A 22,259-nucleotide genomic window follows, 5' to 3' on the forward strand; every position below is an offset into this window, starting at 1 on the left:
GTCGTTAAGGTGTGCTGGTTCCAAACTGTATCAGGATTTAAAGGTCAGTATTGAAACAGTTACCAAATCCTTGTGTGATTCCTCTAAGGGATAACTTGTTCAAACAGTTTAAGAATTTAAAAGTTGGATAGGATACACAAGTTGTCGTGCTTCTATATTTCATAATCAGTCCTGGCTGACATAAGAACAATAGAAAAGCCATGCTGGATCAGACCAAGGCCCATCAAGTCCAGCAGTCTGTCCACACAGTGGCCAACCAGGTGCCTCTAGGAAGCCCACAAACAAGACCACTGCAGCAGCATTATCCTGCCCGTGTTCTAAAGCACCTAATATATTCGGCATGCTCATCTGATCCTGGAGATAATAGGTCTGAATCATGACTAGTATCCATTTTTATCAGTAGTAATGAATGCCCCCCTCCTCCATGAACGTGTCCTCTCTTAAAGCCTTCCAAGTTGACAACCATAATTACATCCTGGGGCAGGGAGTTCCACAATTTAGCTATGCGTTGTGTGAAGAGATGTATTGCATACCAAAACAGGCTCCCTTATTGTTTGTACTGGTCAAGGCTGTGAGTGGTGTTTTATATAGCAGTGTCTAAGTTCAGGCTCTAATTTTACTGAACACAAGGGCAGATGGAATTCCTCTTTGTGGCTTTAGTTGGACCTCCTGAACACCTATGTTTGCTCCTAGCTGGCTACGCTTGCTTCTCTTGCATGGGTCTTTAACAAGGTTGATTAGTCCTAAGAGTCCAGCAGTCCTGAGTTTATGCCCCCTTAAGACACCAGGTGTCCTTGCAAAGGTATAAACAGGGCATTTGCTTAGTTTTTTACTTACTTCCTGGGGTAAAGAGAATGTGGCCTTCTGGCATTCTAGCTCTGGAGTGATAGGTATGACCTCCGCTGTCCACCTTACTATCTGTCTCCCAGTCCTGGTTCTAAAACCAACACAGCTATTGCTGACCAGGAATAATGGGGAGGGAGGGAAATGAGACCAAAGTACTGCTTATACCAGCCTTGGTGACCTAGTAGATTGGAGCTTCAGTGTTTAATAGTAGTGCCTTGCATTTTGCGAATAGTTTCTTGAAGCGGTTCACAAATGTCCTCATAATCATGGTCGGAGTTGTCACTGTCTGAAAAGGAAAGAGAAACGAGAGCTAGTTCAAACACAAGCGATGGTCCTAGACCTCTGAAGCCTGAAGGACATGTGTTCAGTTGCTTTCCTACATCTGTGTCTGGTCTTTCCTCCAAGGAACTGCTGGCATCATAGGGGAAGGCAATCCCATTTTATCCGACCACTGGGAGGCAGGCTAGGCCGAAGGACAGCGATCTACTGCCCAACGCCGCTCACAGAACGTGGTTGTGCAGGGATTGGAATCCAGGTTGCCATAGGCCGGTGGTTCCCAAAGTGGGCAGTACCACCCCCCTGGGGGGGTGAGATTACCTAGGGGGGCACTAAGAGGCAAGGGGGCAGCAGGGGGGTGCTAGAGGTGGGCCCCGTCAACTGTGTTCAATGATTTACAATAGATCAAGCTATAGCACCATGCTGGCAAATTTGGTGGAAACTATCAGAATTTTTTTCCAGACGTTGAAGAGCTGGTACCACTGCATCAAGTTCATTAGTTTTGTTGAATACATTTCAACTAAAAAAGTTTTAATTTGATTTTGAATAATGTGCAATTACCGGTAATTGTTACTGTTTGAAATTTTATTGTTATTATCTTCTTAGTGAGTCATGCAAACCCCTATTTTGAATAATGCTTTTTATAAAATAGGGTAGGGGGCACTGGGGTTGAATTTGTGGAACAAAGGGGGCAGTGGCCCGAAAAGTTTGGGAACCACTGCCAAAGGCCATATCCACCCACAAGCCACGATACCATTACTTCGTTAGGAACAGTTTGCATTAAATCATCACATCTACTGAATCCATTATGCCAGAGGTGGATTGCCCGTTATTGGCACTGGGGAAAGTCTTGGTGGACAGATAGCTTGGGGTTTTCCTTCTCCTTGAACCTAGACTCTCCTCATCTGGGGAGGCCCCAGACCTCAGTATATCTCCCAAAGCTACTGCCACCAGCTGGTCCTCCCTCTGGTATGGCAATTTTCCCAGGCCATTTTGGCTTCCCGGTCTTCCCCAGAGTTTATCAAATGCTGATCTGGGAGTCCCCGTTAGGAATATTTTAGTGCAGTTCTCTTGATTTAAGAGAGTTTCCTGCCGCTAAACTGAATTTTCACCTTGGTTCTACTCTGGCCCTAGTTTGGGGTGTATTAACAAGTACGACGGGAATACATTATTTGCTAAGATGATGTATTTATCGCTTCCTGCCTATTTGTGTTAGGTCTAAACTGGTGGTTCCCAAACTTTTCGGGCCACCGACCCCTTGGTTCCACAAACTCAACCCCAGCACCTCCTACCCTATCCAACAACACAGTTGAAGGGGCCCACCTCTAGCACCCCCCTGCCTCTTAGTGCCCCACTAGGTAATCCCACCGCCCCCCAGGGGGTGATACTGCCCACATTGGGAACCACTGGTCTAAACTTTAGCTGTTATTTTGCTTGCTGCAGTGGTTTCATTTTTCCACCTCAATTGAGAGCAGTGTGCCAGCACTGCTTTTCGATCCTTATGGGATATTTTCCCAAGATAATTCTAAAGAAATGTTCATGTCTGGGAGGGTACATTGGTATGTGTGGGATACCATTTAATGCATTTCCTGAAGGGGAAGAACTAATCGTACCTTTGGCTTGCTTGAAGAGTTTGGTGGTCTGGGGTCTTGGAGGTCCGTATTGTATACTGTACTGGTTCGAGTGAGTCCAAGTATCCGAACCTGCTCTTGCTTGCAGACTCCCAGGGTACAGAGGTTTTGCAGTCTCTTGGAATGTATCTTTTGAATCTGTAGAAGACAGCTGATAAAAGGGAAATAGTGACATTAAAGTTTGTTTCAAATACAGTTCATATTTGGTGACAATAATAGTAGCTAAGATCCCTGGCACTGGGGCAGATGCTGGCGTATAGAGTCAGGAATGCAGCTGTTCAATTTGAAGCTCTTTCCAGGAAGTCATAATCAGTAACCGGCTAGTCTGTCCATTCCCTTTCTCTCTCCGCCCCCCCCCCCTTGTCCCCATGTTGACTGCAAGAGATGGAGGTGATTCTTTCCCCCATCCCTTACACAATGCAGGATGTTTTCTGGAAATCTATGGGGTTGGATCTAGCAGATCTCTTTCAGGTGAAAAAGTGAGGAGGAGGCTTCCTTTGACCATCACATGAACACATGATGCTGCCTGTTGCCAGCTCCGGGTTGGGAAATACCTGAAGATTCTTGGGGCGGAGTTGGGGAGGGACTTCAATGCCATACAGTCCAATTGCCAAAGCGGCCATTTTCTCCAGGGGAACTGGTCTAGGTGCGATCACCTAGAGATCAGTTGTAATAGCAGGAGATCTCCAGTTAGTACCTGGAGGTTGGCAACTTTATGTCTCAGACTATTGGTCCATCAAGTTCAGTACTGTCTACTTAGACTGTCAGTGGCTGTCCAGGGTCTCAGGTGAAGGTCTTCCACATTGCCTACTGCCTGGTCCTTTTTAACAGGAGATGCTAGGGATTGAGCCCGGGACCTTCTGCATGCCAAGCAGGTGCTCTTCTCCTGACCCACAGCCCTCCTCAAAAGGTATGGTGGGAAACAAACACACAGGGCAGGGTATATAATAAGGAGGGAAATTGGGTGAGCATTGAGTGAAACAGCTGGCTAGATCCAACCCATGAGCTAGAAAATATACCTATGCCCTAAACAGAATGTGATTTAGCATATTTATTTTGATTTGTACTTAGTAAGCTATTTTATTTTAATCCCATACTACTCTTGTGTCCCAGAACCAGCCAAAATAGAACTGAAATATTCAGTTGGGGGGGGGGATTAATCAAGTGAGGTTCAAATGCTAAATTCAAAGCTTCAGGTAGAATTTTTTTGGTAATATTTGTCAAAATTTAAAGCCAGTATAGCTTGTACTTCACTTACGTTATTTAAATTTAAGGGAGGACCAAAAAAAGGCCAAAGGAACAGACACGCTAATACTCAATGCAGAGTTGAAACTGGGTGGAAATTGGGTTGAAAATGGACTTAAACTGGAGTTAACTCTGAAACTCGTTGCGCTGTAGGGGAGAGGTTGTGGCTCAGGGGTAGATCATCTGCTTGGCATGCAGAAGGTCCCAGGTTCAATCCTCGGCATCTCCAGTTAAAAGAATCAGGCAGCAGGTGATGTGAAAAACCCCTGCCTGGGAACTTGGAGAGCTGCTGCCGGTCTGAGTAGACGATACTGACTTTGATAGACTGATGGTCTGATTCAGCAGCGTCATGTGTAGTTCTGGCACACTCAAAAGATCCGCATGACGTGCTTGTGCACATGCTTGTCCGCTCATCCAATAGCAGCAGAATTTTAACTCTTCCACCAAGATTACTGGGTCGCCACAGTTTCACAGTACTTCTTAACATAACATAAGAAAAAGCCATGCTGGATCAGACGAAGGCCCATCAAGTCCAGCAGTCTGTTCACACAGTGGCCAACCAGGTGCCTCTAGGAAGCCCACAAACAAGATGACTGCAGCAGCACCATCCTGCCTGTGTTTCACAGCACCTAATATAATAGGTGTGCTCATCTGATCCTGGAGAGAATAGGTATACGTCATGACTAGTATCCATTTTTAACTAGCAGCCATGGATAGTCCCTCTCCTCCATGAACATGTCCACTCCCCTCTTAAAGCCTTCCAAGTTGGCAGCCATCACCACATCCCGGGGCAGGGAGTGCCACAATTTATAGCATCTTCATAGCATTGTTCAAATTAGTTCCATAGCAGAGTGGTGAGTACAAGATCTCTTCCACTGTGCAAGGAGGAGAAGAGGCCCCATAAGAATTTCAGCTTTGGTTTTGGTTGGCCTATGCAGGTCAAATCAGGTGAGTGCATAACTTGATTTTTTTTTAAATTAAATTATTTAGCACAGTTTACTCCATTTGCAAAAACAACAACATACAAGTACTCTCTCACACACAGTGTAGGGGTAATTGCCTGGAAAACATTAAGTACAACTTCGAAACTACCCAGCTTGCCTCATGTCTTACTGTCAATGATATCTGTTCATTGTCATTTATTTTACGAAACAATACATTTTTAGAAATCGAAACTTTTCCACCCCACATCTCCGCCCCTACATAGAGCTGATGCTGTGCGATGTCTACTTCCTTTCCATTGCCCTGCATCCTACTTTCCCCCCTCCCAAGGATGATGGAAACCATACATGCTATGGTATCTCCCCCCCGCCCCCATATAGCCTCTTGATTCCTTGCCCAAATTCCATCCAATTCAAACAGTGACAGGGCTGTCACCTTTTGAATCAGAAGCCTACGTCTCTTTGCATTCATGATTGTTTTCATTGCTTGCGTGGGATGTTTGAATTAAGAAAGATCCCCCTGAAGAAAGCATGCAAAACGTGTACGGGCAATTTGTGATTTTAATTCATTTAGGGCCGTTTTAATGTATTGTTTTCTCCGATTTTATTATTGTATTGTATATTTTATAGATTATGTGAACCGCTCTGAGCCTGGTGTTGCTGGGGTAGAGCGGGTTATAAGTTTGACCTAACAACAGCAACAACAATTTTGTGACAATTTCCTGAACCCTGCAGCTGAATTTTATTAAAGCTAAACAACTTCTGATACCTTAAACCAGCATCTGTTCCCAATCCGAGTATGGAATTTGGGAGATATTTTTTACACTTTTCATGAATAACCCTATTTCTCTCCTCCTTTCCCAGTTGTCTACTACCTGAGTGGGTGCTGATGCTTTCCTCTTCCCTTCTTGGGAAATCCTTTGGGAGTGCTTGCTCGTTGAATCGCTTCTCTTAGGGGGCCTCGGAGGAGCGGGTGTGTTGTTGGGCAAGGTCTTTAGCAAGCTATAATAAAAGGCCTCTGTCAGCTCCTCGACCTGGGGACTGATGGAGGGAGGTGTGGGCTTGGCTGAGCCTCCAGTGAAGAACAGAGACACGTCCAGCCACCGGGGAGGAATCTCGAAGGTGACGGGCAGCTCCTCCTCCAGACTGACCATGAGAAAAGGCTCTGTGATCTGAGCCTCCAGGGTCAGCACTGAGACACAGGCGAGAGGATCGGGGGCTTCGCTGTTGGCCACCACCTTGACCTCGCAGGGCAGGTGGAAGCGTCCCACCACCTCTGGGAGGGTGTACTTTGTGCTGTCGCGAACATCTTCCACAAAGCTGGCATCCAAGAAGAGGGGCACCTTGATGCGTTCTGTATCCCCGTCTCCGTTGTCCCTGATGCATTCTAGCACGTCTCTGGCGGAAGGATGGCGTGCCCTCAGGAGACCAAGCACTTCTAGCCGATCCCCTATGCCAAACCGCGGAAGCTCCCCGTCGCTGCTTTCGTCGTCCTTGGTGACTACCACATGCAGTTTCTTAGCCAAGCCTAGACCGCTGGCCAGTTCTGAGGTTGAGTGGAACTCGCGCGGGCAGCGGCGGAAGCGGCCCTCATAGCTGCCGGAGATGAGAAAGTGGCAGGCATGTCTCCTGCCTTTGCGGGAAGTGGCCAGGATTTTCCACGACGACACTTTGCCGTGGATCTGAATCCTGCAGCCTCGTCGGAGGTGGGAAACCCACTTGCTCTGGAAGACGGGCGTGTTCTCTGAGGGCCTGAGGATCTCTGCTCGCGCTGGCAGCGCTTCATCCATCAGCAGAACCTGACTTAGCATCAGTGGCTTGATAAAGTGGATGTGCTGAGACTCCTCGGTGACGTCAACCACCTCAACGTCCAGCGTCGAGTCGATTTTTACCACGTCGTTTCGCCCTGCAAGGCAAAGCCGTTCATTAACAATAAGAGCTCCAGAGCAGATGCCCATTAAAGTACAGAAGAAAGAAGATGGCTACTGGAGTCTTTAAAATATATATATATATATATATATATATATATATATATATATATATATATATATATATATATATATATTACGGCAACCAATATATGATAAATATCTGTGCCAAATATCTCTGCTAGATGTAGGGCATAGAGATATATCATCAACCGGTATTTAGTATAAGGCAAGGGTAGTTTCGGCTTATTGTTAGAATTAAGGCTAATAATTTACATTGAGGTATTAGAATGTAATTGATCAGTTATCACTTACCAAGTGCTTTTAACTATTTTGTAAAATATTGCACTCAGTGAGGGAATAGTAAACTATTAAAGGGCATTATTAAGAATTAGCTTCAGAATTTAAAGGGTGAGATTGAAGTTGATGTATGAATGTATTACTCTGTTAAAGCTTGGACACAGACATGTGTTTGTTCTCTTCCTTTTTATCCCTTTCTGTTTCTTTATCCCATTATATAAAATAAAAATTATAATAAATTTAAAAAAAATTAAGGCAGAGTGGGGATTCCACTGCCCTCTTTCTTAATAAGGAGAGCAGATTCTAGTATCAATCTCGTGGACATTCTGGCTGTAGGTGTCAAAAAAGATGCTGTTGCTTTCCTCTCCCTTTCTCTGTATGTAGGCTTCACATATTATTGGAACAAATAAGCTGCTGTGCCGTAGTAACTGTGTGGGGGGGGGAAATTGAAACGTTGTACCGTTCAGATACCGGTTTAGCAATATGGTAGGAACGAGCCGTAATCAGTTTCATAGTACAAGAACAGAGTGCTGCATTGTTGCTCCATAGAACCAGGCAGGCATTTGTACATGCAAAAGCATCTGCAACTCCGTTTCTTCTTAGTGACAAAAAACACCCCCGGTTAATCTATACCAGTAGTCCCCAAACATTTCGGGCCACAGCTCCCTTGATTCCACAAACTCAACCCCAGCACCCCCTACCCTATCCTAAAAAAAGCATTATTCAAAAAAGGGGTTTGCATGACTCACCAAAGAAGATAACAATAAAATTTCAAGCAGTAACAATTAATTGCACATCTATTCAAAACCAAATGAAATTTTTTTAGTTGAAATTTATTTAACAAAACTGATGAACTTGAACCAGTGGTACCAGCTCTTCAAAGTCTGGGGGGAAATTCTGATAGTTTCCACCAAATTTGCCAGCATGGTGCCATAGCTGGATCTACTGTAAATTAGTGAACAACACGGTTGAAGGGGCCCGCCTCTATCGCCCCCCTGCTGCCCCCTTGCCTCTTAGTGCCCCCCTAGGTAATCCCACCACCTCCCAGGGGGTGGTACTGCCCACTTTGGGAACCACTGATTTATACTTACAGTGCATTATTGCTTCCACTGTATACACTGGGCACAGCTGGTATTTGCTGCTGCCAAGTTCAGGGCATTTAAGCATCTTCCCTCGTATGGTGGGCGACTGCAGGATCTCCTGGAGTGTATACTGCTGTTTGTCACAGGCTGGGGACTTGCCTTTGATGGAGAGGGCACCCGGAAGGAAACGCTGCAACTGTGTTTTATGTGGCCGTTCTGGACTGAGCTGAAAGAGACCTGGGGAAGTTGAGAGAATGCAGGATTAGTGTTTGCTCCTTGTTCACAGCTAGGGCTGCTACCCTCCAAAATTGTCCTTGCATGTCCCTGTTTCTGCAACACAACATGTAGAAGCTGGTCTTTGCTACAGAATTAAGTGATCCAAATATCTCTACTTTGGCCTTAAATCAAGCATCTAGGCCAGTATTTCCCTACTCCTACAGGAACGCTTGTAATTGAAATGATCTATAGATGATCAAAAAGTAAAGGTGAGCTGGCTTCCGAAGAGAGCCCTCCTAAAATCATCTTCCAGCTTGGAAGTAGGCCAGTCCAGAGATTTTAACAGTCTCCATGGATGGGAGATTCCTTAGCATCAGAAACTAGTTAAAGGTACAATCACACCCAGTGCAGAGCTGGAGAATAACCTATCCAGGCAGAGAAAAGAGTGGTGTTGTATGCATTATCATTGAAACAACCATGTAGGATAGGACTGTGTTATCCCGTTTTGAACATACAAAGGTGCCTTTTATTGGAGTAAACCATTGATCCATAGAGCACTGTGTTGCCTGCTTTGGCAGTAAGTAATTCAGCAGAATAATGTCTTTGCCTGCACTTGCTAGTGAGGTCCTTTAACCGGAGGTACCAGAAAGGGAACCTGGGTCCTTCTGTAGACTGAGATCAAGATAATTCATACTATGGTATTCCCCATTACTATGTATAGATGTGAAAGTTGGACAGTGAAGAAAGTTGATTCACTTGAAATGTGTTGAGGGAGAGTTTTATGGATACTGTGGACAGCCAAACAGACAAATAAGTGGGTTCTAGATCAAATCAAACCAGAAGTCCCCGTAGAAGCTAAAATCTAAACTGAGGCTATTGTACTTTGGTCATATTATGAGAAGACAAGACCCCCTGGAAATAATGCTTGGAAAAGTTGAAGGCGTCAGGAAAAGAGAAAGACCCAATGTGAGATCAATGAACTCAATCAAGGAAGCCATGGCCTTTGGTTTACAGCACCTGAGCAAGGCTGTTCATGATAGGATGGTTGAGCGGTCATAAATTCATAGGGTCGCCCTAAGCCAGAAGGGATCTGATGGCACGTAACATACACACATCCCTTCTGTAAGCAGAGCATGTACTCTACTACTAAACTGTCTCCGTGTACAGTTTTACAGATGGCAAGGTTAAGAGAGAGCGGCTTGCCTCAAGGTTCCTAGTTAATTTGCTGAGGAAGCTAAATTCAAATTGGGGATGTGTGGCTCAGAGTGTTTTCCAGCAAAGTTGCAGCTACTGCAACATGGGAAATTTTGAACGCATATGCACCTTTAAACGTCAGCGGAAGCTCCACAAGCTGATCTTTTTCAGTGCTTTCACAATTGACTTTCAGGAGCTGGATATCAACAATTTTGATCAGGTCTCCTGTTGATAAGCAGCATTCGCTACCCGAGATCTCGTAAACAGACCCTGTAGAAAAAATAAATCTCAGTCAGTGGTTGGGAAGAGAAAAAAAAGTTAACTGCTAGGCTGAAGAGGCCAGAGCAAGCAGCCCATGGCAGGGATTGTGTTGCAGGTGGCTTTATCCAGATAGACATAGCTGATTGACCCATGCCAAAATTTAAGGATATAAGTTAAAGATCTTTGAACAACATCACTTTATTTAAATACAGCAAAAGTGGGAAAGCAACCCGGAAGGCAGAGGGCAAAGGAGTAAAAGGATTGCCAGTGAAAGATAGGGAGATTTGTTTAAACCATTTAGACCTCACTTTTTCAATCCACTAAGGATCCATAAGGTAGCTTACAACTGGCTTAAGGGGGGAGGGACAGCCAGTGCAAACTAGTAGAAGGAAGAAGAGGAGTTGGTTTTTATATGCCAACTTTCTCTACTACTTAAGGAAGACTCAAACCAGCTTACAATCACCTTCCCTTCCCCACAACAGACACCCTGTGAGGTGGGTGAGGCTGAGAGAGCTCTAAGAGAGCTGTGACTAGCCCAAGTTCACCCAGCTGGCTTCATGTGTAGGAGCGGGGAAACCAACCCTGTTCACCAGGTTAGCATCTGCCGCTCATGTGGAGGAGCGGGGAATCAAACCCCGTTCTCCAGATTAGAGTCCACTGCTCCAAACCACCTCTCTTAACCACTACACCACGGTGAAGGAGCATAAAATGTAGCTTCCGCCTTAAAGTTCTTCACCCCCAAAGTCCTTTGAAAGAACCCAGTTTTAACCCCTCAGAAAATCGATGAGTAAAGCAGATTTTCATACTCTTCACTAATAATACATTTCCCATAGGACTATACTGTTTGAGAACTGCTTTAAAAATTTGGCTAAAATTTGAAATGACAAGAAACCAGCATGCACAAAACTTCAGGAAAATCTCAGGTAGCAGCAGTATCAAATAGGAGTTTAAGAGATTAACAGTGCAATGGTATGCAGAGGTACTCATAAGAACATAAGAAAAGTCATGCTAGATCAGACCAAGGCCCACCAAGTCCACCAGTCTGTTCACACAGTGGCCAACCAGGGGCATCTAGGAAGCCCACAAACAAGATGACTGCAGCAGAATTATCCTGCCTGTGTTCCACAGCACCTCATATAATAGGCATGCTCCTCTGAGACTGGAGAGAACAGGTGTGCATCATGACTAGTATCCATTTTGACTAGTAGCCATGGATAGCCTTATCCTCCATGAACATGCCCACTCCCCTCTTAAATCCTTCCAAGTTGGCAGCCATCACCACATCCTGGGGCAGGGAGTTTCACAATTTAACTATGCAACTTAAACTATTTAACTAAAATGAAGGTGTAACAAACTGAAGTGATTCACCGCCACTATTACAAAGTAGGAGCAGTCCGGAGACTGGAGAGAATAGGTATGCATCATGAGTAGTATTCATTTTGACTAGTAGCCGTGGATAGCCCTATCCTCCATTAACATGTCCACTACCCTCTTAAATCCTTCCAAGTTGGCAGCCATTAACACATCCTGGGGCAGGGAGTTCCACAATTTAACTATGCAACTTAAACTATTTAACTAAAAAGAAGGTGTAACAAACTGAAGTGATTCACCGCCACTATTACAAAGTAGGAGCAGTCAGGAGACTGGTGAGAATAGGTATGCATCATGAGTAGTATTCATTTTGACTAGTAGCCAAGGATAACCCTATCCTCCATGAACATGTCCACTACCCTTTTAAAGCCTTCCAAGTTGGCAGCCATCACCACATCCTGGGGCAGGGAGTTCCACAGTTAATGCATTGTGTATAGAAATACTTCCATCTGTTTTGAATCTCTCACTCTCCAGCTTCAGCAGATGACCCCGCGTTCTAGTACTGAGAGAGAGAATAGCTTCTCCCTGTCTACTCTCTCCATGCCATGCATAACTCCAGTGTAAGTGCATAGATTTCAGCAGGTGCAATGACAATCCCTGTACCAGACGTGTGGTGGAATAAAAAGATCACCTGCACCTGAAGAAAGGCAAGAGCAGCAGAAAGATCTGTCTCTAAGTTCCATAAAGTTGAGGTAACCACTAAAAAGGCCCTGCTCTTGATTGCCCATCCATCAGGGATGTAATTGAAGTCCAGTTGCCCATCCATCAGGGATGGAATCCTGAGAAGGATCTCATTGGCAGATCTCAGAGCTGGACCAAATTTTCCTGGGCTTATTCTTGTCCTAGACTGTTTATAGCTATTACCTTGAAGAATTCTGCCTGGAAAAAAATGTGTAGCCAGTGCTCCCCTCCCTTTACCTCCCAAAAGAGACAAGTTGGCTACATTTTGCATTAATTGAAGTTCTTCAAGGGCAGATCCAGTAATTTAATCTAGAAGTCACCAAGTCATGGATCACATGACAGTATATTTTTTCTTGTAATGAATCAGCCAAAGCCAATAAAAAGCACTTGGGCGGGGGGCACTACAGCTGTTATCTGAGGCTGTCAATTCCAGGGTGACCCCCGCAAGCTATGAACCTGATTTACAGAAATATATCATCAGACTAACCATTTTTATTTTTGGTTTCTTCCCTAGTAATTCCTAGAAATTGCTGACTTTACGTAGGAGTTTTTTGTTTTGTTTTTGTTTTGTTTTTTTTAACTCTTTATTTTGAGTTTAGTTTATGATGACAACAACAAAAATAAAAATACAACAGCAATACGTTAAACATCATAGTACAATCAAGATATGTTTCAACGCTTGGTTCCAAAATATGTTCCAATATTATACTTTGTTCCAAAATTATACATCAGTGTTTTTAACAGAAAAAAATACCACTTAGCAGGACTTAATAAATCCAAATCATACGATAGTTTTGTGGACACATATTCTAGAAAAGGCAGCCATCTATTTAAAAAGTTTGTAGAATAAGATAAGTTATTTGCGACTTTGAGTTGTGAAGACATCTTGTCTGAAATTAAAAGGTTCTACACCTTCTCAGACTACTGCCCAGTAGAAGGCATCTTTGCTTTTTTCCAGTACGAGGCAGTCAGAAATTGTGCTGCCAGTAGCAGTATTGAAATCAGTTCCCGTTTTGGGGTATAGAGTTGTTGAATATCAATTTTTTCTAGTAGGACAATTAAAGCATCATGAGGGACTTTGTATGGCATGATTAATTCTCTCTCTCTCAAGATCTTGTCCCAAAATAAACTAACTTTTGAGCATGTCCACCAGCAGTGTAGGAAATTAGCAGAGTCGCCACAGCCTTTCCAGCATAGACCTGAGTGCCCTGGTACGATAGGATGAAGGTGAGAGGGAGTGAGATACCACTGACTCATGATTTTATACACTAGTTCTTTAATATTGGTAGAAGCTGATTTAAGAGGATACATCTTCCAAATAGATGTCCAGTCATCCTCAGAGACATGGGAGTTGATTTCTCTCTGCCACTTCTTAGGCTATGAAGGAGTCAAAGGAGAGTTATCTTTAAACTTTTTTTGTAAACTTGAAATAATACCTTTACAATAAGGTTATGTAGGAGTTTTTAAATGAAAGACTTCAATGAAACCTTTTTGGAAATCCAAAAAAATATAAGGAAAGATTGGGGGGGGAGAGAGTGTGTAGCGGTGGTAGGATTGCCAGAGTAGTATCCGTAAGCATGTCTTGCACGTACTTCAGTACAACACACGGGGGCACGTGTATTAAGAAACGGAGGATTCACTTCATGCACCTGGTGAAGCGGGCCCATGACAGCTTATGCTACAATAAACCTGCTGATTTTTAAGGTGCCACAAAACTCCTTGTCTAGACCCCAAAAAGGGGGGGAAGGGATACCATGCCCTACGCACAGAGTGCGCATGCATCAACCTTCTGCGCGGCTTTCAGCAAATCCAGTGCAAGTCTCAAACCTTTGGGGCTGTGCTCCAATTAGTAGGCTGCTCTCTCATTAGGGTTGCCAGGTCCCTCTTTGCCACCAACATGCTGTTTTGGGGGTGGAGCCTGGGGAGGGCGGGGTCTGGGGAGGGGAGGGACTTCAATGCCATAGGGTCCAATGGCCAAAGTGACCATTTTCTCCAGGTGAACTGATCTCTATCGGCTGGAGATCAATTGTAATAGCGGGAGATCTCCAGCTATTACCTGAAGATTGAGGAAATAAATAGTACTAGGCTCTTGCAATGCAAACAAGCAACTATTAATAATACGAAACTGTGCAATAATAAATAGTACTAGGCTCTTGCAATGCAAACAAGCATCTATTAATAATACAAAACTGTGCTATAATCACTTATTGCACAGTTTCGTATTATTAATAGTTGCTTGTTTGCATTGCAAGAGCCTAGTACTATTTATTTCCTCAGCTTAGCATTTGGTACTTGTGCCTATTTCTCCAGTTTATTACCTGAAGATTGGCAACCCTATCTCTCATTCTCCTGGACCCTTTTCCTATTTTTAGTTTCTATTCTTTCATTCCTACTTTATCCAGCCTGCCCACCTGCCCGCCTCTCATTCCCACCGTCTATTTCTGGCAGGGCTCTTGCGTCAGAAACACGAATCAGGCAAATGTGATGTGCTGCTTCGGTTGTTTCAATTTGCATCGCCTCAACCATTCCTCTCACTCCTCGCATTGATGACGGCATCTATTTTGAGGATGGTCACCTTCCTTCCTTAATTGTTTGCGCTGTATGACTCGGCAGGGAGAGAAACGGGGGATTTCTTCTGCATGTGAAGGAACCAGGCCCCTTTCAAAGGCAGATGGTGGACGCCTCTCAGAAGAACCCGCTGCTGGATCACAGCAGTGGTCCCTTCACCACCCTGTTTCCAATAACCTGTTTATTAGCATCCAGGAAACAACTGGGGTTCCCAACCTTTTTGAGTAGGGTTGCTGGGTCCCTCTTCACCACCGGTGGGAGGTTTTTAGGGCAGAGCCTGAGGAGGGCAGGGTTTGGGGAGGGGAGGGATTTCAATGCCATAGAGTCCCATTGCCAAAGCGGCCATTTCCTCCAGGGGAACTGATCTCTATCGGCTGGAGATCAGTTGTAACAGCAGGAGATCTCCTGCTAGTACCTGGAGGTTGGCAACCCTATTTTTGAGCCTGTGGGCACCATTGGAATTCTGACATGGGGGGGGGTGCGACCACAAAATGGCTACCACAGGAGGTGGAGCCAGCACCAATACTGCCACTGAAACAACATTACTTTAATCTGCAGAGCCAACGAGATCTCCAGCGGCCGGTCAGGTGCCCTGCTGGGCAACAGCTCTAAGTAGTCCCAGTGCCCACTTTCAAAAAACAGTAGACACTATGGTTCCCGTGAGAACCACGTTAATGGGGACCCTGGTCTAGATGCGTCCTGCATACCCACAAACAGGACACAAAACCAACAGACTTCTCTCACTGTGGCCCACCACATAAAAGATCTCAGTAGGGTTGCCAACCTCCAGGTATCAGCTGGAGGTCTCTGGCTATTACAACTGATTTCCAGCCGACAGAGATCGGTTCACCTGGAGAAAATGGTCGCTGTGGCCATTGGACTCTGTGGCATTGAAGTCCCTCCCCTCCCCAAACCCCGCCCCCCTCAGGCTCTGCCCCCAAAACCTCCCGCCGGTGGCAAAGAGGGATCTGGCATCCCTGGATCTCAGGTCACAATTGCTAGAGAAGGCATTTCTTTGGCTCAGTGTCTGGAAAACTGAGCTCAGTGGATGTGACTGCTTTATATGTACATGGAGATTCTTTTTCTGCTGTCATGATTAATGGCTGTTGGTAGACCTAGTACCCAGAATTTGTCCTATCTTCTTTTAAACCCATCTAAACAAGTGGCCACTGCCACATTTATTTAGAAGATGCATATGCCACCTCTCCAGAGACCCACTAGATGCTGCTGCAGCTAAAACGATTCAACAAAACCAAATGAGCCATTTTTTTTAAAAGCCAGGACTAAAACAAAAATAGCACAAAATGAGCAGCAAGCAACCTAAAATGATAGCCACAGAACCATCCTTAGTCGAGAAGCAGATATCTGAAGAAGATGGAACCTTTCTGTTAAAATTTGGGTTTAAAAGGAAATAATTTGACCTGGAGCCTAGAGGACAGTCAGGGAGGCTGCCAGGTGAGTCTCCAGGGGGAAAGGGATCCAGCAGATGGTGGTGCCACCACTAAAAAAGGCCCGTCTGTGGTCTTCACCACCTCTGCAGGTGAAGCCACAGAGAGCAGGGCTTGAGAAGAGGGTCTGAACAGGTGCGCTGGATGTCCTGTAGAATGAATTGCATAAATGGACAGCTGAAATTCCATTTGAATGAATGTGGAGCCTTGCCGCATGGTGAAGATGGACAGCTGTATTGTTGCATCAGCTTTTGTGGGCTAAAGCCCACATCATAAGAACATAAGAAAAGCCATGCTGGATCAGACATCATGCACAGAGACAGACCAACACACCTGTCCTGCTGGAATTTAAGAAGAAGAGTTGGCTTTTATACCCCGATTTTCTCTACCTTTTAAGGAGGCTCAACCCAGTTTACAATCTCCTTCCCTTCCTTTACCCACAACAGACACCTTGTGAGGTAGGTGGGGCTGAGAGAGTATGGAGAAAACTGTGACTAGCCCAAGGTCACCCAGTAGGCGTCATGTAGGAGTGGGGAAACCAACCCAGTTCACCGGATTAGAGTCTGCTGCTCATGTGGAGGAGTGGGGAATCAAACCCGTCTCTCCAAATTAGAGTCCGCTGCTCATGTGGAGGAGTAGGGAATCAAACCTGTTTCTCCAGATCAGAGTCCATTGCTCATGTGGAGGATTGGGGAAACCAACCCGGTTCACCAGATTAGAGTCCACCACTCCTAGCCCCTACATCATGCCATAAACTCTCTCCTCGACCTTTTACACAGGATTTTGTAATCCAACATAGCAATTTCCTCAACAATTTACTAATACGGTCACTGACCAGCAGAAAAAAAAACAACATAACATTTCCTGTTTTCATATCCCCTCATTGTGTCTTCTTTCTTATGCCCCAGTATATGTTCCACCCCCAATCTGGTTTATAACTCCCCCATCCAATACATGGATAACAATATCTGCCATACTGGGTAAGCATAAAGTAGGATAGAGAATTTCTCAAGGGCTTGGGGACAGAGAACAATGATTCAAAAGACACATAACCACAATGCACACAATTATATTAATATTACCTAATACCACCACCACGCACACTTAACCTTGCTCAAAACACAGCAAGGAATCAGTATAGCTGCTGGAACATTAGTGTAACGGACTCTCTGTGCAAGCCAGCAAGGATGTAGCACTAGGGTTGCCAAGTGCCAGGTGGTGGCGGGCAAACCCCCGTCAATCCACAGGGCTGCCCGCCAACCAGCTGAGGGTCGGCAGGCAACGCGTGCCCGCGCGCCTGCCCGCGGCGCCACGTCGCTTCCGGGTGTAAACACATCGCAAGGGGCTGTTTACCACTCAAACAGAAAGTTTGAGTGGTAAAAGGAGTGTAAACAGAGTGTTTGAGTGGTAAACGGCCCCTTGCGATGCATTTTACAGCTGGAAGTGCCACATCGCAATGCGTCTTTTACCACTCAAACTCCCAGTTTGAGTGGTAAAGGCCCCTTGTGATGCGGCACTTCTGGGTGTAAACCAGAAGTGATGTGATCGCATCGGCGCAGCCGCGATCTCACCTTACCTCCATCCCAAAAACCTCTCGCCAGAGGAGAGGGGGGACCTGGTAAGCCTATGTATCGCACTACACACGCTGCAATCTGTGAAGCTCACAAACAGTCATCAAGGGCAGCCCAATGTTCAGCATAGTGCACCAGTCTATCCTACAGATTATAAGGGCATGGCTTGTTAACAATCTGGTTGTTAAGGGCAAGTTGTTAACAATCTGGTTGCAGCTCTAAAGTGTCCATCTGGCTACAGCTTCAGACTGGACTGTGAGACGCAGCTGTGGATCCAGGAACATCTCAAGGCCAAAAAACCGGAAGTCCAAACAAGAAGTGACTCAAGAAAACTATGATTAAGATCTTTAGCAACCCTGTATTTTTTTAAAAATTGAAGATTAGGAAGAAGTGTGTGGGTGTGTGGTTTCCCTTTCTTCCTGTGCTGTTTCCCTGATCTAAAGGAAGCTGCTATTTGCTGCGTAGCAGCGTGCGGTGGACTGCTAGGACGTTGGAGACCGAAAGCAGAAACTACCTAGATAGATATATAGATAATTTATTTACGGCCCTTAGCCAGATAAAACAAGATAAAACAGAAAACATGGGCTAATAAATTCTTACAAACAAAGAATTACAGTCCGAGTCTTATAACACTTAAAAAGAAAATTACAGCTGGGACACATCTGTCAATTGCGCTAAGAGGCTGTTCTATGGCATCGAATTTTCATTGCTGCCATGCAAAATTTCGCAACCTGAAGAGTGATTGAAGGATTATCCCCTTGTAGGAGCATCTCAATCCTTTCTCCTGCCCTGTCAGGTCCCATTCTCGATAAGAGGGGCTCAATAAACTTTGAACGGGGTAATGTATAAAAATTGAAGTTCAGGAGGGCATGCTCAATAGTTTCTAAGTCCCCTGATTTGCAAGGGCAGAATCTCTCCTCCCTGGGTGTCTTCTTAAATTTCCCCTCTAGCATAGCAGAAGGTAAGGCTGCACATCTGGTCAGGGTAAAAAAACCTCCCGCCAGTTGTGAAAAGGGACCTGGCAACCCTATCTACTGTGCTACTGGACTCAAATCTAACTTTTGGGAAGTATTTTATCCCAACCTTCCCCCAAGGTGCCCCTTAATTTTAATTTCACAGCCACGTTCTGAGGGAGATGAAGGTTTAAGAGAAACGAATGGCCCTGACTGACTCAGTGAGATTTGTGGGCTGACCCTGTCCCCCCCCACAAAAAAAAAACCCTAATGGGACAGCCACTACATTACATCATTTGTCTAGCCCACATGGCTCCTTCCCCCTTTCATCTTCCTTGACTCAAGTTGACCTCAAAGCAAATGGGTTGCATGAATTATCATTAGGGAGGCCATGAAACATCTCCCAGTTCGCATTTAGCTGTGCAGTCACGCAGGATTCATTGTGGTCTGTGAAGGAGGTGCCACACAGTTCTTTTGCCACAAGCGCTGGAAAACCCAGTGGGCAGCCCATTTCCCCAGCACACTGCGCAAAAGATCCCTTATGGTGTGGTGAAATGCAAAAGTTGATTTACATTGTAGTTCAGCCTCCAGGTAAACTGTAAAAGGTAAAGGGAGTCCCCTGTGCAAGCACTGGGTCATTCCTGACCCATGGGGTGACATCACAACCCAACATTTACTAGGCAGACTATATTTAGGAGGTGGTTTGCCAGTGCCTTCCCCAGTCCTCTTCCCTTTACCCCCAGCAAGCTGGGTACTCATTTTACCGACCTCGGGAGGATGGAAGGCTGAGTCAACCTTGAGCCGGCGACCTGAAACCGAGTTCTGTCGGGATCGAACTCAGGTCGTGAGCAGAGCTTGGACTGCAGTACTGCAGCTTACCACTCTGTACCGTATCCCAAAAAATAAAGGAGTAAGTGGCACCTGACCTGGACGGCCCAGGGTAGTAAAATGGATAGTAAAGAGTTAACTGGAACCTGATTATGGGTTGGAGGAAAACTCCATCCCCAGGAATGTTCTCCTTTCTTGCTTTCAGTTTCTTTGTCAGTCAGAATTTAGTTGCAATAAAGAAGTCCTGTAACATTCCACAACTGACGTGAGTACAGAGATTTACTTCATTACCACAGTGAGATCACAGAACCCAGGCTATCCCAATCTCGTCAGACCTGGGAATCTAAGCAGGGTCGGCCTGGTTAGTACTTGGATGGGAGACTGCCAAAGAAGTCCAGGGTGTAGTGGTTAAGAGCAGTGGTTTGGAGCGGTGGACTCTAATCTGGAGAACTGGGTTTGATTCCCCCACTCGTCCACATGAAGCCAGCTGGGTGACCTTGGGCTAGTCACAGCTCTCTTAGAGCTCTCTCAGCCCCACCTACCTCACAGGGTGTCCGTTGTGGGGAGGGGAAGGTGATTGTAAGCCAGTTTGATTCTCCCTTAAGTGGTAGAGAAAGTTGGCATATAAAAAAACAACTCTTCTCCTTTAGGGTCACTATGCAGAGGCAGCAATGAAAAGCTACTTCTGTTCGTCTCTTGCCTTCAAAACCCCATGAGGGATCTCCATTAGCTGGCTGCAATTTACACACAGAGGTGGCACCTAAAAGGTGAAATAATCATATTCTGGCGAAAACCTTCATGGGCTACAGCCCAGTCCTCCAAATGCTTTAAACAGACTCTTGTCTACAAAAGCTTATACTGGATTTAAATGTGGTCATCTTTAAGTACCACCAAATTCCTGTTTGTTTTTTTGCCACAACACATGAACACTTATCTCCTCCCCCCACCCACAATTAGCATTGTCACATCTGACTGCATAGTACGCCAACTTTGCTTTGTCTCGTTTACAGACTGGCACAAATCCAACCCTTGCCTCCGTCCAGTCTTCGACGCTCACTTTCATCCTCCCATCTGAATTCGCCTGAATCTTAACCTCGGTGGTGTTACCTTGGAAGTAAACTCCGGAGCAGATCTTCACCACTCGGGGCAAGGAACGGAGATCCAGGTTGCAAATGTACTGCTGTAAGGAAACGGACTCCATCATGCCAGCTTCTACGGGCGAAGCTGATGCTGAACGTGCCACCAGCAGCTGCAGCGCCAGGCAGTTGAACTGGTGATGTAGAAGTTCAGCTGGGACTTTCGCTTCTTCTTTTCAAGAGCTGGCTAAGGGAGTAACTTCTCCAGAGGCTGGGTTTTAATTCTTGATGCTTTATGAGAAGTGGGAGGAACGTGAAAACTGGATAATTGCTTTTTATCGCACGCAAGAATCGCCAGCTAAGTAGCTTTAACCATCTAAAAGGGATAGCCTACTTACTTTATATTTTTTTCGCACTTTGATATAAATTGTTAGAGTGAAAATTTTTTACATTAAACGTTACTGTTCATTATATAAGGCGGTAGATTTAATGGTTTTGAAAGATAAGAGCAAAAAGAACATGGATGAAGGGCTCTTTGCTGTTTGTGAAGTGTTTGTTTTCTCACCACTATAAATGATAATCCTAATATGGTAGAAGGTTTAAAATGATTTAGATTTGACCAAAGAAATGTTAAAGGCAGAAGATGTACAGAGAGGGAAAAAAGGTATTTGATCCCCTGCTGAATTTGCCCGTTTGCCCTCTGACGAAGAAATGACCAGTCCATAATTTTAATGGTAGGTCTATTGTGGCTGTGAGAGACAGAATAACAACAGGAAAACCCCCAGAAACCCAGAAGACAAAAGTCAGAGATTGATGTGCATTATAATGAATGAAATAAGTATTTGAACCCTTTGCAAAAGATGACTTAGTACTTGGTGGCAAAACCCTTGTTGGCAATTACAGAGGTCAGACGTTTCTTGTAGGTGGCCACCAGGTTTGCACACATCTCAGGAGGTATTTTGCCCCACTCCTCTGCAGATCCTCTCCAAGTCAGTAAGATTTCGAGGCTGATGTGTAGCTACTCGAACCTTCAGCTCCCTCCACAGATTTTCAATGGGATTAAGGTCTGGAGACTGGCTAGGCCACTCCAGGACCTTAATGTGCTTCTTCTTGAGCCACTCCTTTGTTGCCTTGGCCGTGTGTTTTGGGTCATTGTCATGCTGGAATACCCATCATCGACCCATTTTCAATGCCCTGGCTGAGGGAAGGAGGTGCTCACCCAAAATTTGATGATACATGGTCCCGTCCATCGTCCCTTCGATGCTGTGAAGGTGTCCTGTCCCCTTAGCAGAAAAACACCCCCAAAGCATAATATGTCCCCCTCCATGTTTGACGGTGGCAATGGTGTTCTTGGGGTCATAGGCAGCATTCCTCCTCCTCCAAACATGGCGAGTTGAGTTGATGCCAAAGAGCTCGATTTTGGTCTCATCTGACCACAACACTTTCACCCAGTTCTCCTCTGGGACATTCAGATGTGCATTGGCAAACTGCAGACGGGCCTGTACATGTGCTGTCTTGAGCAAGAGGACCTTGCGGGCTCTGCAAGATCTCAGTCCTTCATGGCACAGTGTGTTACCAACTGTTTTCATGGTGACTATGGTCCCAGCTGCCCTGAGATCATTGACAACTTCCCCCCGTGTAGTTCTGGGCTGCTTCATCACCACCGTTCTCATGATCATTGCAACTCCACGAGATGAGATCTTGCATGGAGCCCCAGACCAAGGGAGGTTGACGGTTAGGGTTAGGGTTGTCACCTTCTCACCAAGCTGCTTGGCAATAGTCTTGTAGCTCAGTCCAGCCTTGTGCAGGTCTACAATCTTGTCCCTGACATCCTTGGACAGTT

General features: G+C 45.3%; 1 protein-coding gene across 1 annotated transcript; it reads right to left on the reverse strand.

The window, feature by feature from the left end:
• Positions 1-1,024: 1,024 nt before the first annotated feature.
• Positions 1,025-20,541, reverse strand: THEMIS2 (thymocyte selection associated family member 2). The gene is made up of 5 exons (XM_056846420.1): positions 20,448-20,541; positions 9,789-9,929; positions 8,259-8,486; positions 5,815-6,845; positions 1,025-1,132 (listed from the first exon to the last, which is right to left on the reverse strand). Exons 1-5 carry the CDS (start codon positions 20,539-20,541, stop codon positions 1,025-1,027), a joined length of 1,602 nt encoding a protein of 533 aa, XP_056702398.1.
• Positions 20,542-22,259: the final 1,718 nt, after the last annotated feature.

The sequence above is a fragment of the Euleptes europaea genome, chromosome 3, assembly GCF_029931775.1.
Source record: "Euleptes europaea isolate rEulEur1 chromosome 3, rEulEur1.hap1, whole genome shotgun sequence".
Classification (NCBI taxonomy): Eukaryota; Metazoa; Chordata; class Lepidosauria; order Squamata; family Sphaerodactylidae; genus Euleptes; species Euleptes europaea.

Bases quoted from the DNA above. Each gene is read 5' to 3' on its own strand.
- THEMIS2 (XM_056846420.1), bottom strand. From the start codon at position 20,541: ATGGAGTCCGTTTCCTTACAGCAGTACATTTGCAACCTGGATCTCCGT. The intron at 9,930-20,447 runs GTAACACCACCG...TTTTTTCTACAG, and splicing joins CTCCGGAGTTTACTTCCAAG to GGTCTGTTTACGAGATCTCG. The intron at 1,133-5,814 runs GTAGTAGACAAC...TTTCCTTTTCAG, and splicing joins AAGCATCAGCACCCACTCAG to ACAGTGACAACTCCGACCAT.